Source organism: Trichomonas vaginalis (assembly GCF_026262505.1).
Source record: "Trichomonas vaginalis G3 chromosome Unknown ctg_87, whole genome shotgun sequence".
NCBI lineage: Eukaryota > Parabasalia > Trichomonadida > Trichomonadidae > Trichomonas > Trichomonas vaginalis.
In genome coordinates this window covers 76,547-91,610 of record NW_026529174.1, presented here as the reverse complement: position 1 = coordinate 91,610, position 15,064 = coordinate 76,547, and the positions used below count along the sequence as shown (strand labels likewise).

The following is a 15,064-nucleotide window of genomic DNA, read 5'->3' as shown; positions in this document are numbered from 1 at the left end:
TGTAACATTAAAATTTGTTATGCATAATACATTTTAGCTATTATTGATTTTTTTAATTTTCGAGAAATTGAATGGTGAGTCCGATAGAGAAATTTTAAAAAATCCTAGTGCCTCATAGAAGTAATTTCCCTCGTCTCCCATACTTCCAAATGTATGCATATGACATAAACTTTTATGCATTACACAGTGTGGCCAATAATATCTATAGAGTAAAAAATTAGAAATTTAATTTTTTTAATGATAGTTATATTTCAGATTTGCGAGCGTAACTTTTTTCTCCATGGCATACTTGTTTTAAGAGCAAATGATCAAAATCGTCCTTCAATTATTGAAGGAGCTGATATCTTTTGAAAATTGAATTGAAGGGTATTCAATTTTCAATTTCCTCTCAATTTTGGAAACATATCAACTCTATGAATTAACAATTATGTGCCTTCACAGTTTATCAGTCATAATAAAGTGCTTATAAGAAAGAAAAGTTACGCTCGCAAAATATGTTTTTATATAGATTTCACATAAAATAATTATGTAATTTCTAAAAAGAATATTTTTGTTCTTGAATATTAAAGTGTATTGTAGTTTAAAAAGTTTTAAATATGTTGCTAAAATTTCAGGTTTATAGCTCATGTCTAGCATGACTTCTTCGTATGCGCAAAAAATCTGACACGTAAGGGTATCCTTAATGTTAAATGAAACCGGTTTTAAAAATTAAGGAAACGGAGGAGGAAGAAATAAATGAAGGTGAAAATGTTCAACAAAAAATAAACGTTGTTAAACCAATTACTGAAATAAAAATTTTTTCATCTGTTGAAGAATTTAATGACTATTATGCTAATAATAAAAAATTATTTGAAGAATTGACAACGTGTAAATTGAATAAAATGTATAAAGTTGATGGATTCAAAATTTCAAAAATAAAAGGGGTGGTTAGTTTGAAATCTATTCCTCAATCAAGAATCACCTCATTAATGAAAATAGATGATTTAACAAAAAGAATAGAAGAGATTGAAGAAAGAATGAATCAAATAATTGATTTCATAAATTCAAATAATCATTAGTTTCTTAAAGTTCAATGTTGAACTCATCAAATTCTTCTTCATCATCATCATTATCTTTAGCGAGTTTATTTATTTTTTCGATTCTATCTTTTGATAGTCTTGCGTTTAATTTTTTCTGAAGTTTTTCGTTACCAAGTTCTAAAATTTTACATGGATGATATTTAAACCCGTTAAATTCTTTTTCCTCAGTTTTAATCATTAATCTACAAAGAACTTTAGTGAGGTGATTTTGTTGTTTAAACCATTTATCCTTAATATTTGTTATAAATTCAATATCCGGAATTAATTCCCAAATTTTTGAATTTTCGATTAATTTACCATCAAATGCAAAAGCAATGGGTTTAATATTAAACTTACCTTTATAAAATAAACTTTCTATGTAATCATCAAAATAAACGTCTACTTGTTTAACCTGGGCGAGAATTGGTGAAAGTTTATCCATTAATTGATTCACAGTCACGAATCTTGTTCCGTTCATTTCATACGAATTAAAAAAATAAATTATTCAAAAAATGTAAGACATGAATTTCTAATTTCTTTTACCCGTTTATGAGGTCTTTGATTATGACTTCATTGATTTCATTCAGGATTTAAACAATGTTTAATTAATCACAGAATATCCGACATCATCTATATATAGCTTCTTTTATAAAAGATGAAATAAATTATTTTTATGTATGGGCTGAGTGTAAATGTCTTACAATTTTGAAAATTTTTTAAATCTTGATTTATTCAAAAACGTAAGAATAAAAACCGTAAGAATCATACATTTTTTACTTCATATGTTAAAAAAAATGATACAAAATCGTTCTATATTGTATGAATTCTTACGTTTACAAAAAAAGTCACAAAACCCGCTATATATACTACTATTGTATTCGAGTAATACTTTCACAACTTCTGGATATCCATAAAATGTTGCGAGAATCAAAGCCGATTTTCCTTCCAAATCAACATGATCAATCAAACATCCTCTTTCTAGTAAATACCTTGCACATTTAAATTGATTTTCCATTGCGCAGTACATAATAATTGTTTTATTTTCTCTGTCAATAGAATTCAAATCAGAGCCATTCTTAACGAGTAAATCTATAGTTTCAAAAGCTTCATCACCAGTAAATATCTCTTGGTGAATAGCGAAATGAAGTGCATTTCTTCCATAACTATCATTCATATTTACATCAGCTCCTTTTTCAATAAGATAGTGACAAACAAATGGGCAATGCATCATTGCGGCTGCTTTAAGAGGATTATCACCAGAACTATCAAGACTATTCACTCCTAATGTGTCAAACAATTTGAAAAAGAAACCAAAATTGTAATAACATAAAGAGAAATGAAAAGTAATTTTGAAATCATATTTATCAATCAAGTATTGGCTTGTTTCGTGATGATGGTTAGCTAAACTTAAGTCAAGGCATCTTTGGTTAATGAAGCCAGGATAATCTCTTTCTAAAATATGAATAATTTCTAAATTATTTCCAACAAATGCATACTGAACAGCTTGTTCAGAAACTTCGCATGCACAATTATTAATAAGGAACTTGAAACATGAAATAGAACCGTATTTTGTAGCAAATTCGAGGTATTTTGATGGATCGAAATTTGGACTTATTGAAATATTTCGTAATTTTTCGATATCATCGTAAGCCACAACTGAATTGACATCATCCAAACAGAATGCATATGATTCGTCATATACGCCTTCCGTCAAATACTTTGTTAGGATGTAATTATAAAACATATGTTTTGTAATATTGAATTTCTTTCCATTTGTGTAGGCATCAATCAATGGAATGTATTTCTTGAGCGCGATTTGATTGTATGTTGTGAGTTTATCAATTAAAAACAAAAGATAATATTCAGTAATTATCTTTTTTTCAATGCAATCGTTAACAAGGCCTAAAATCTCTTCATTAGTGTGCTGATCAATGTTTCTTACAATATCTGATAGTTTCGATAACGCTTGAAATTCCGGAGTCATATTAATTTCAGAATTCATTTTCAAAATATTCAAACTGATTTGTCACTTTTCCTTTTCAACATTTAGATACCACAAATTCATTACTGACAAGTTCTCTCACTCTTTGTTGACAAAGAATCACAACTATATTATATCAGGACAGAGAAAACGCAAGTAAACAAGATACACAATAATTATGTAGCTGTGCTAATATATCCAAGCAGCTATGTTGTATAATTATAGTATTAATGGCCTGCAAAACTTTCATAGAAGACTAATTGGAGATCTTATTCTGAAATCATTTGCATATCTGGAAGGAGCAGTACAATGATTTTTCCAATCAAAACAGGCATAGAATTCTGGTAGGGGATAGTTAGCGGCGAATCCAGCTATGGTCCACTTTTTTTAATGATCTTGATTACAAAAGATGAGTAATGGAGTCTTCCTTTGTCAACTTTTTGGTTCATTTTGGGCACTTCCGATTTCGAAGGTCTTGGAGATCAAATAAAAAAATTCTAAATAAAATATCGTATAACTTTCAAAATAATAATTTAAAATGTACTTCCATGGTGAAACTTAATCAAAATGTCTATTATTGTTGTTGGAAATGAGAATATTGAATTTAAAAAATTTAAAATAGGAAATAATGCACATAAAACTTGTTGAAAATCAATTAACTCAAATTTTTATAATTAAATTTTCTTCGATTAGTGTTTAACTGGCATTTGAATATGAAATCTAATTACAGTTAAGTATGTAATTATAATATTATTAGAATTGTAAGGTATTGCCCCACTCAAATTGTTTTATCTCTTAAGAAGTCGTAAATTAATTATTTGATAAAATAAAAAAAATACTCGGATACTAGTTAAAAGAACAGTAGATACAAACAAGTATTTAATATATTAATAACAAGAAATCGAAAGTAAAGCCGATCATAAATCAATTAAAATATCGAAAATAAATATTGATATTAAATGCGAATTTTTGTTGAGAAAATATTGCTTGCTAATCGATTAATTTCATAAAAGTTCGAAGAATCATTTGAAAAGACCGAATAAAATTATTTTTCATGAAAAAAATAAATTAAAATAATTCATCCGATTATTTGATACTGAACATGATTATAAGTGGATGAATTATCAATCTGATTCATCGTAATCGAGTTCTTCTTCTGATGAAGATTCTTCCCAGTCATATGGATCATCTAAATTAATTTGGAATCTTGTCATGGCCATTTCTATCAATGTGAACATGGTCTGATAATCAGGTTGATCATCATATTTTAAATTCTTAATTTGATTCCATATCTCTGCATATTCTGGGATTGTGGAGCGAAAAAGTTGCCCCATATCATGGTCTCTCTTATATTTTATGATTTCGTCACGGTTTTCAATACCTTTCCATGGCAGGCCACCGTTAATTAGATCAGCGGAAACGAAATACCATGAAAATAAGTCATCGCAACGAGAGAGATCTTTGTGAAGATGTGCATTAACAGAACAATATAATGCAGTTCCTCTGAATCCGGGGCTATCCCTTTCAGGAATCATCGCTCCGGTTTTATGGTTAATATATATCCTGGACAATCCAAAGTCTATTATCTTTATAGGGATGGCCCTGTCCTTGGTTATCAGCACATTGGATGGTTTGAGATCCCTATGAATAACCTTTAAATCATGAATTTCTTTCACCGCTTTGAGCATGTGATATGAAATTCTGAGGCCAGATGATAATGAAAAACTATTCCTCTTGAGTGTTGACAACATTGATAGAATAGATGGACCGATAAACTCTATAATTAAATAATTAGAAAAATTAGTACTTCCACCTTCAATAAAGCGTGGAATATATTGGGACTGTTGCAATGTCGGATACAATTTAATTTCAAATAATAAAGATGAATGCTTATTATTGCGAACTTCGGCTTTACCAGCATATAATTTTCCATCTTTCTCCGACTTCACAATATAAACTTGCCCGAACGAACCATGGCCGAATTGCTTTTGAATCTTGTATCCTTCAAATATTCCATCAAGAAGCATTTTTGGGTCAATTTATCGTTATGTAAACTTATAAAAAATTGAAAAATGAAAATAAATTATTCAAATTTGACGTAAAAAAATGAAGAAAAGTCTATTTGTTTTTAAAATGTCTTTGATAAATGATAAAAATAATATAATTACTAAAATTGTGAAATTATCAGATTGAAAGTGATTATATTCAATTAGGCTTCATTGAATTAAAGTTTTACGATAAAAAAAAACAAAGAATAATTTCGAGTATGATCTTGAATAATTTAGCTAAAACTGATGTTTAACAAATGGTACTATTTTCTGTCGAAGCAGAAATCTTTGAAGAAATTAGATATTATATTTTAGAATTGACCCAAGATTCTACGATATATAATAATTTTCAACATGAAAAATTTCGGTTGAAATAATCTTTATCAAATTATTTTTAGGTTAATTAAATTACTCAGATAAAATTTATTATTAAATATATTTTATTAATAATTAAGGTTTTTCAAAAATTGAATCTCTTATTCAACCTATTCAAATTTTTGTTCTTGAAAAAAAATATCAAAACTCGTTTTTGGAAAATGATACTGGAATTGGTCTGTCAACGATAAATATATTTTCTTCAAAAGCGAATTACGGGATCAAAGTGGCTAATTTGTGTGAATACCATTAGATAGACTGAGTTACATATATTTTGTCTAAACGTAAACTGATTTGACACTAAATGTAATATATTTAAAACAAAATTGATAACAAAACGTAAAATATATCCAGATGATTAAAATTCATTTAAAAGTTTGTTTTTCAATTGGCACATGTTTGAATATTGTTAGGAAATTCGAACTTCTAAGTGTCGCATGATGAAGATTCTGATATTTATCGACTTTCAGAAACCTAGTCTGTCTAACGCTGTTGAATTCGATGTCCTTTCATCCATTTTTTAAAAAAAAATTATGAAAAATTGCAATTAAAATTAGCTTTTTATTGGAATAATTAAGCAACTCAAATGAATTTTAATATGAAGCAATTTCATCATAATAGTTAATTGAATTTGTAAGAATTTGCCAATAAAAAATCCACAAAAAATAACAAAATGATCTTAATTAAATGAAGATTAATTAATGTTCATTAGAACAATTATATTCTTTTTTACTTAACTTTTAAATAATCGATTAATTTCTTCAAAAAAAAAAATAATTCTTCTAGGTATCGAAAATTTTTAACTTTTAACATTATTATGAAATTCTTCAAATATTGAAAGCACTTCGAATACAAAAAAATTGATTTTTTGAAAAAATAAAAATAATTAAAGTTATTCGATGAAGAAAAATTGAAAAATATTCTCTTTTTACATATTTCTATTAGATTCAGTGTTATTGGCCCAAAATTGTGTTTTTTGATTTTTGAAAAAAAAAAGAAAGAAAATCGTTTTGAGTATAAAATCCGTAATTATCGTATTGAGTTAATTATTTATCCATGAAATATCAGTTGATTTTAAGTAAAAAAAATATATTTTTTGAAAATATCAATCGAAAGATGAGGTTGATCATCTCCTGAACAAATAATAATTGAAATACTGTAACAATCAAACAACAATAATGGACCTTAATTGAAAAAACAAAAGCTTTTTTTGGAAAATTGAAATTGCCACAGGCATAATGAATTAAAAGTGCAATTTCCTTAAATGTAATTTGTGTTCATTCCCTTTTGTTGTATTATGTAAAGCCAATTGCTTCGTTATTTATTGATCTTCTCAAATGTTCGTATCAATATAAAATATATGTTTTTAAATAAAAAATTTATATCTGGTATAGTTTGTTTAATATTGCTCAAGCAGTTAATTAACATTATTTTGTAAGCTATGAATCAAAACTGGTGAATTGTTTTTCAAAGTGATTGAATTGATGTTTAAATTAATAGGATATCATATGTTTTAAATATTGGATCTTATTTTTAACGCATCAAAAATTTTTTCTTTCAAAAGTACGACGTAAAAAGAGGTTTTTTTCAATTTTGAGGAGTGTTTTTATGAAATTTTACGTGCAGGAATAATCTTCTTAAAATTTTGTCGTATTATTGTCATTAATACTTTTCTAAAAAGTATAAATCTGAAGCGTAAAATAAATTAAATATATTGAAAACACTTTATTTTTTGAATTGACTACAGATTTTTACTTTTGAATTTGCACATATAAAACATGTTTTGAAATTTTAAACATCTGTCCATTAAGCTCGTTAGAAAAATTTGAATTTGAAAACGTTTTTTGTCATCAAAACTTGCTCATCGTGCGGTTATCGGACAACATTAACTGAATCAGAATCATTACTCGAAAAGATTGTAATCACATTTTCAAATTTGAATATTGTTACTACTAGAATAATATTTTTAAAATGCAGCGATCAAAATTTAAAATTAATGAGAAAAATTCATATACTATAGCAATGACTAACGATTTTTTCGAAAGAATATCTTCAAAAGCCAGTTATATTATATCAAATAAATATGACGCAAAATCTATTGGGCTTGCCTGCAGTGAATTTTCATATCTCGATTTAATTTGCAATTTACTGAAACAATTTAATCTCATTTCGTTATATAAAAAAAAAATCATTTTCAATTATAATACGATTAGTTTGGATTTGTTAATTGATTTTAATATACATTAAATAATTCATATTCCTGACTTCTGAATATTTTAATTTTTATTAAAAAAAATGAATCTTTTAAAATAAATTACTATTTTATAAAACTCATTATGTGTGAATTCGAAAAATAAAAAATATTAAGTTTATTTTATTACAAAATTATTTCATTCTTAAAGCCATCTTTGTCAAAGTCTTGATTAAGACCCACTTAAGTTCTCTCAACACGATCTTTCTTAGTTGTTCCTTGGTTCCGAACAAATCTTGCAATTCAATCTTAGAAATATTAACTTGCCAGTCGTGGAGCTCGTGAATGAAAGATTCTGGGTATCCCTGGTAGCTCATTGAAGCTCCGAACGGTTCGATGACAATCTTCCTGTAGAAACCCAAAATCTGATCGGAATTTTCATCAACAGGAGCGGTTAAAATGAGGGACTTCCCTTTGTCACCTTTTTCTCTTTCCTTTTCTGCCTCAGAAAATTCTTGCTGATCGAAATCGAAGATGTTGAAATCAGACATTGATGGATACAACTTGATTAGATCATCGATGAACCTCAATGATATTCTCAACACGAATGGCTGCATTTGGAACGAAATAGCGTTGTAAACAGGGCATTTCATTGTATCTTTTCTCTTCAAAATTGTCATCTTAAATTGTTCTTTGTCACTCGGAATGGAATTAAACACTTCATGGAATCCATCTTTAGTTGTTTCATCTGTCACTTGCAAGTTCGTGAGCTTAAATTTCGTGTCTTCACTACCATCCTGTCCTTTGATATGCGTAAAGTCTAATCCAGTAGCAATCATCATACATAATGTAGAATTGTCACTTTTCATCATATTGAAAATAATTGAGTGTTCGATTGACAAAACCAAAGACAAAGCAATTGGCAATTGCTGTTTGTCTTTTTGTTTGTTGTTTGCTGATCCCCTTGATAACGCCATAGCTGTAGGCAAAAGCATCTTCACCTGCGGCATAATGACATGGAAATCTTGAGGACACAACGAACATTCTGCTGAACCATTCATTTGGAGGAACAAACTGACATTTTGTTCATCGACGGCGAAGAACAGTCTGAGGTTGTTCGATTGCATCAAAGGATGGTCCATGAAAGGTGATGTACAGATAAGGAACTGTTCGAATTCAAGAAGCATGACACCTTCATTGTTGTTGTTCACCAAAATTCCGAATGAGAAATTCGTGAATTCCGCTGTAGGAGGGAAATGACTTTCTTCCAACAAAAGATGCAAAATGACTTTCTTTATGTTGAATTGTGTCTTGTTTGAAACTCTTGAGAACTCATCGACATTGGACAAATCAATCTTCTTAGGTACTTTGATAGGATTCTCTTCTTTCGCCTTGGGAACATCAAGTTTCAGTTGAAGTAAACTTGTCAAAACTGTTGGTCGAATGTCACACGTTATTTGGTCAACTGTTAAGTTCATTTCTTTGTCTTCAAGTCGCATCAAAACGCCTTGCACAGTAAGAACACCGGCATTCAGTCCAAATTGTGTGAAAATCGCATCAATCTTAGGTAAAAAAATGTCAAATTTTGGCACTTTTTCTAAAGTGACACCAAGTTCGGTTTGAAAAGGTAACAGAACGATAGAAATATCTCTTTTCAGCATTGTGATAGAGAACTGAGGGAATTTGACGTTTGCAGCCGCTTTGGAGAACTGCATGTAGTAATTCGGTTTTTCGGTAAATTTGACGGCGATTGGGAAGAGATTGAGGTTTTTAGCGTACGAATCAATGAGAGGCTGGACGTAGTCGAAGTTGAAAGTGCCCATTTCGTTTGTAATTGTGAAATCGACGTCAAATTCAAAACTAAATGAAGATGTTCTGTATTTTTCGAATGGATCGTACTTGTAATCCAATAATCTGGTCGTGTCAATGTTGAAGAATAAGGGAGCGGTCGTATTCTTCGTGCCTTTTGCATTGACAGATGCGAAACGCATTAATATCTTGGAAGGAGGGAGTTTTAAGAACCTTTGTGGGAAGCCTTCGCCAAGATAATCAACGACTATCGATCCCATCTCGATATTGAACGCATCTCCATTATAACCGAAATTAACGCCAGGAATCGTAACTTCGAGGTTCGGAGTCTTGAAATAAGGATGAGCAAAATCATGGGCTTGCAATACAATATGATCTATTGAAATTGCGCCCATACAATGGAAAATGAGCCTTAAAGCATCGAAACCTAAAATATCTTTATGTTTAGGAATCTTGTAGAAGGCATCTGAGATGGCGAAGTCGATATCGTTGATAAATTCCAGCATTGGAGATGAGATATAAGATTCAACCGTATTTATATGGGCTGTGCCTTTCATTGCGATCGCTGGTGCATCAGCGCAATCTGGTATTTCGATTTGGATCGATTTGTTCGCAAATGTTATAACATAATTTACAAGTTGATGGGTTTTGTTGTAATTTGGAGGAGCAATGATAAGGAAACCATTACCAGTAAAGTTCTTGATATGAGCGATCTTTCCAAACCTAGAAATATAAGCGTCAATTGTTTCAACAGTTGCAGACATGTATCCGCCGTCCATTATGCCGATTTCGGAGAAGTTCGCGGTCGGATAAATATTTTCTAAGGCTCTGAAGGTTGATTCGACGTTCTTAAACTTCAATCCGTCGAAATGGAAATTAACATTGGAAATTTCAGCCCAAAGATAACGGTCTTCGGATTCGGCGATATCTACTGTTTGTCTGAACAATTTCCAAAGTAATTCTTTGGACTTTGTCTCGAAATTCTCCAGATTAATGTGATTTACGCCAGAAGCTCTGATGATCTGTGTTGCCTTGTGCTGTCTGAGTAACAATCCTTCCATTGCGACCCTCTTTGACTCGTTGGATCTCTCGATTGTGTCAATTAGTGGTCTTTTCATCATATTAAAGACCACGTACTTGACCTTTGCCTGGATATCGAATGGTGTAGGAGGTTCCTCTGGGTTTACTTTGTGGTTTGGACCCTTTAATGTATTTACAACGTATTTCAAGACCAAAGCTGCGGATTTGATGTAGTTCAAGAAGTTGAAATCGCAGTAGAGGTTGACTGTTGCTGATTTGCAGCCGATCTTGAAATGATTCTCGTTGAATAATAAAATTTTCACTTTTGAAGCCGAAACCATATGAATTCGTTTGTTGTTTACTACTGGGAACATATCGGCCTTGCTAATTATCACAGAATTAGTAATACGTGAAGTGAACACTTTTGTGACTTCGAAATCAAAAACGTGTTCGTCGCTTAAATTGAACCTTACCGATGCATCCATGAGCCTTACATTGATCGGAATCTTTATTTCGTCGGGGTTCCAGGGGTCTAATGGCTTTTTCGGAAGTAATGGAACAAAACTTACGAGATCTATGATAAGAGGAGTACTGAGATCGGCTTTGATCGTTGGAATGATCAAGTCTTTGTCGTTTAGCTCGATCGATGGTATGCTAATGATCTCTTCTGCGTTCTCATGAACAGAAATTCCACCAACTTTGACATTTTCTGGGGTAATTTCAACGGAATTGACAGTGGCGTGTAGGTTTTTGATCATAGATGACGTTGCTGGTGCTATTGACTTGATTGGAGCTAATGCAATTGTAAAATCTGCGTAATTATTCGAAAGTGACGTGGCAGTTATCTGGGAAACTTTGAGATCAAGCATGCCTGAGTTAAGTTCAAGCTCGAGTGTTGGTATTTTCACCTTCAAATCGTTCAATAATGAAGAAACAAGACTCTTGAGGGTAAATGATGTAAGATAGACATCGAATTTGAGTAATGGAACTCTGAGTAAAATTTCTTTCTGTCTGAGAATGATATTAAGGATGTTAATTGAAAATTCGATACTTTTGTGATGTTTCTTGAACAAAATAAGGAATTCTTGGAAGGAGAAACTATATCCCATGTAAGAAATGATGAAATTGTTGAAATTGACTTGGAATTTTCTGAAAATGTTTAAAATGAGCATCAATAATAGATTTATCATAGCCCATGCTTCGAAAGTTACAGGCTTGTGTTCGGATTCTTTTGTAATAACGATCTTGTGTATGTTGATATACAAATAATCAAAGCGAAGATCGATAATTGGAGTGTTTGAGAGACCGAAAAGTGAAGAAATGTTGAAGTGGAACTCCATATTTTTAAGTGTAATGTCCAAATATTCGCCTTTGCCAACAAGAGATTGGATAGAAAATAATGAACTTCCCGGCATTAAATGGAATTCCTCTTTGAAGAGATTCTTGAGTATTTTCTCGGCATTTCGGACTGCTACAATACGAAGAACTTTGATTGCTACGTAGAAAATAACAAGAAAAAGCAAAAACTTCACAAACATTTTTTTGACAAAAATAAATTCGGAGTTTCATCTGATCTTTTCTGTTCAGTTTAGTATGATTAGTGTAATGATTTGTTTTTGGTCAGGTATCGTCTGTTCCAATCATAAATCCAATAAATTCTGAGTATGCTTAGGAATTGGATCAATTTGCTTGCGAAAATACTTTCAATGATAGATGTCTGTTTTATTGCCGAGACCCAAAAAAAATCCTCACAGTATTTGGGGGTGATCCAAAATTTGACGGGGGATCATAAAAATTTTATAGAAAATAAACAAGAATATAAAAATGATTATTAAGAGCAGAATGTTAATATATTGATATTGGCATAAAATTTTTGATTTCACAAATATTATAATCATGTTTTTTGGACAAGAAGGTGAAAGATTAGAGCAAAAAAGAGCAGAACAACGTTCACAATATGCAGCTGATCTTAAACGTCAAATTGAAGAACAAGGAAAGCCTTCTGTTTTAAGACAAAATGGACAGAATTCTGTATCTTCTCCATATCGTGTTATTGATGATTCACCACCAAAGAATTATCAATCATTTGCTACAAAAACGTTTATGGATGATGATCCAAGAGCTCAATCTCCAAGACGTCACGTAAACGAACGAGAAGAACCTGATAATTCATATTATTCGCAACCACCTTCTTACCAATCAAGTAACAGTCAAAATAATCAAGCTTCAATTGATAGAATTTTAAACTACGAATTACCAATGAAACTAAAACCATTAGAAGATGCTATTACTAACTTAAACACCAAACTAAATAGAAGTAATGCTAATTCTAATGACTTATTTTCTACAATTAGAGATAAAATCTCTGAATTACAGATGAATATGACAAAATTATCTCAAAAGACAGAAGAAAATACACTTAAGATCAAATATTTGAGTAGCGAAATGTCAGAACGAAATCATAAATACCAAGAAGCAATTTCTTCCAGTCAAAATAATCAAATAAATAACAATAACGTATCAGCAATGGAAGAAGATATAATAGCGCTTACAAAATGGCAAACAAATATCGAACAATCGATTAATTCATCAATAGAGCAAATAAATCGAATGATTTTGGATGTTTCACAAAAATCTTATGATTCAGACCTCCATATCATGCAGCAGATGGAAAACATGAACAAACAGACAGCGTATACATTCGGAAAAGTCTCTACATGTATCAGTTCCATACAAGATTCGATTATTTCTATGAATAATGACATAAATCAGTTGAATAACGCGGTAAATCTGTCATCAACTGATCTGAAAAACCGAGTTCAAACGTATTTTGTTAATAATTCTCAAGCTTTGGATATAATTCAAAGCGAATTCATACAAACTTCTTCGAATATGCATGATTTTATCAGTCAGCAGCTCAAATCATTGGAAGAAGCTTTATGTGGTGAGGTAAATGCAAGAAAATCTGCAATTTCTAATAATGAAATTCCAAATAACGAAAAAGCGAATGATTCACAATTATCCAATGTCAAAGAGATCGTTAACAATGAGTTTAAAGGCTACTTCGAGACAATTATGAACAGAATTGATGAATATGAAAATAATGTTGAGATAAATTACAAACAAACGCAACAAAAAGTAGCTAAAATTAATAACAACCTTGTTGACATGAGTTATGATGATTCAGAACTGAGAGGAAGGATCGAATTTCTTGAAGAAAGATTAATATCTCAATCTGACGGTCGTCCAAAGACATCAGACCAAGCAAAGCATACTCTGTCTAACTCAAAGAACTTCGCTAAACCTGTTGTTAAGCTTTTGCCAATGGGAATCAAGCCAAAATCAGATGATCACGAAAAAATCTTTGAAACATCGAACAAAGAGGTTGAAGATAAGCTGTATGAGGTAGATATGGAAGGAATAAGTGTTAGAGATAGTCTCCAAGACCTTAAAAACATAGTTCCGAAATCAAATCTGTCTCCAAAAGAAAATAACGACAGACCTGACTCTCCATTACCTATTTCACCAAAGAAAGAAGCTAAACTTAAAGAAGAAAACCAAAAGAACCCGAATCGACCAAAAGTATCATTTATTCTTCCAAATTGGTTCACTCCACCGAAACCACGTGATGCAAATTATTATGCCAAGCCAATCTACGAAGAAAATGACAACGAACCTCCATTCGAATTAAATTACGACAATCTCGAATCTCCTGAAGAGGAAGAAATGGTTGAAGAGGAAGAAGAAGAAGTAAATGAGTCTGGAAAACCTAAATCTCCAGTCAAACCTCCTGATGAGCCAAACGAAGGAAAGCCAAGAAGACCGAAATCTCCGAGAAAAGGGAAAAACAAATCTTTGATGTCTAAAAGCATAAACAACCAGTTCATGATTGCTCAGAAGATAAAACCTATTAAAATAGATGATTTCGATGGAAACTCTTCACTACAACCAATAGAAATGATGCAATTCACTCCTGTACAGAAAGATTAACTTTTTTTAGAAATTTTTTTGTTTTATTTTATTTTATATCTATGGAAAATAAATGCGGATTTTTAGTTAAATAACACCCATTTTTTAGTGTTTGATTACAACAGGCTATTCATTCAGTTAGTTACATGTGGCATCACATGCAACATATAGTAACCTGATCTTTAGAGATACTATTATTGAAGCAATTCCTCATAAATACTCAGTTGTCGAAATAATTTGAAAATATCTCTCATTAGCTTACAAAAGCAACTTATTCTTAACTTTTGATAGTACGATTCAGCAATCTACAGCTTAATCATTGATAATGCTCCCACCTCTCAAATAATTAAGTTTTTTAACCTCTATAAAAACTGTTGTTCGAGTAGGATTTCCGGGTGAAATCGTGACACACTTTCGTCTTTCGTAGGCAGTGGTGGTTGTTACAAAAGGTAACTTCGAATGTAGCGTGAAATCTGCAAAAAAAAATTCTGAAATTTGAATGGAGAACACAAAAATTGAATAGTTTACGTCAATAAAAAAGAGAAAAATGAAGCCAATGTGTCTCGAATCTAGGACTTAGAGCAGCAATCCCACTGTTTATCACATTACACTA

General features: G+C 30.9%; 4 protein-coding genes across 4 annotated transcripts; 1 reads left to right on the top strand and 3 right to left on the bottom strand.

Moving 5' to 3' along the window:
- Positions 1–1,622: 1,622 nt before the first annotated feature.
- Positions 1,623–3,092, bottom strand: TVAGG3_1069900 (protein ubiquitination; the record flags this gene model as incomplete). The annotated part of the gene is made up of 1 exon (XM_001312972.1): positions 1,837–3,042. One exon carries the CDS (start codon positions 3,040–3,042, stop codon positions 1,837–1,839), a length of 1,206 nt encoding a protein of 401 aa, XP_001312973.1.
- A 1,071-nt stretch (positions 3,093–4,163) lies between these two features.
- On the bottom strand, positions 4,164–5,066 carry TVAGG3_1069890 (protein kinase protein; the record flags this gene model as incomplete). The annotated part of the gene is made up of 1 exon (XM_001312971.1): positions 4,164–5,066. One exon carries the CDS (start codon positions 5,064–5,066, stop codon positions 4,164–4,166), a length of 903 nt encoding a protein of 300 aa, XP_001312972.1.
- A 2,757-nt stretch (positions 5,067–7,823) lies between these two features.
- Positions 7,824–12,020, bottom strand: TVAGG3_1069880 (uncharacterized protein; the record flags this gene model as incomplete). The annotated part of the gene is made up of 1 exon (XM_001312970.2): positions 7,848–12,020. The coding sequence occupies one exon, from the start codon at positions 12,018–12,020 to the stop codon at positions 7,848–7,850; it is 4,173 nt and encodes a 1,390-aa protein (XP_001312971.1).
- A 358-nt stretch (positions 12,021–12,378) lies between these two features.
- Positions 12,379–14,472, top strand: TVAGG3_1069870 (uncharacterized protein; the record flags this gene model as incomplete). Its single annotated transcript, XM_001312969.1, has 1 exon — positions 12,379–14,472. The coding sequence occupies one exon, from the start codon at positions 12,379–12,381 to the stop codon at positions 14,470–14,472; it is 2,094 nt and encodes a 697-aa protein (XP_001312970.1).
- Positions 14,473–15,064: the final 592 nt, after the last annotated feature.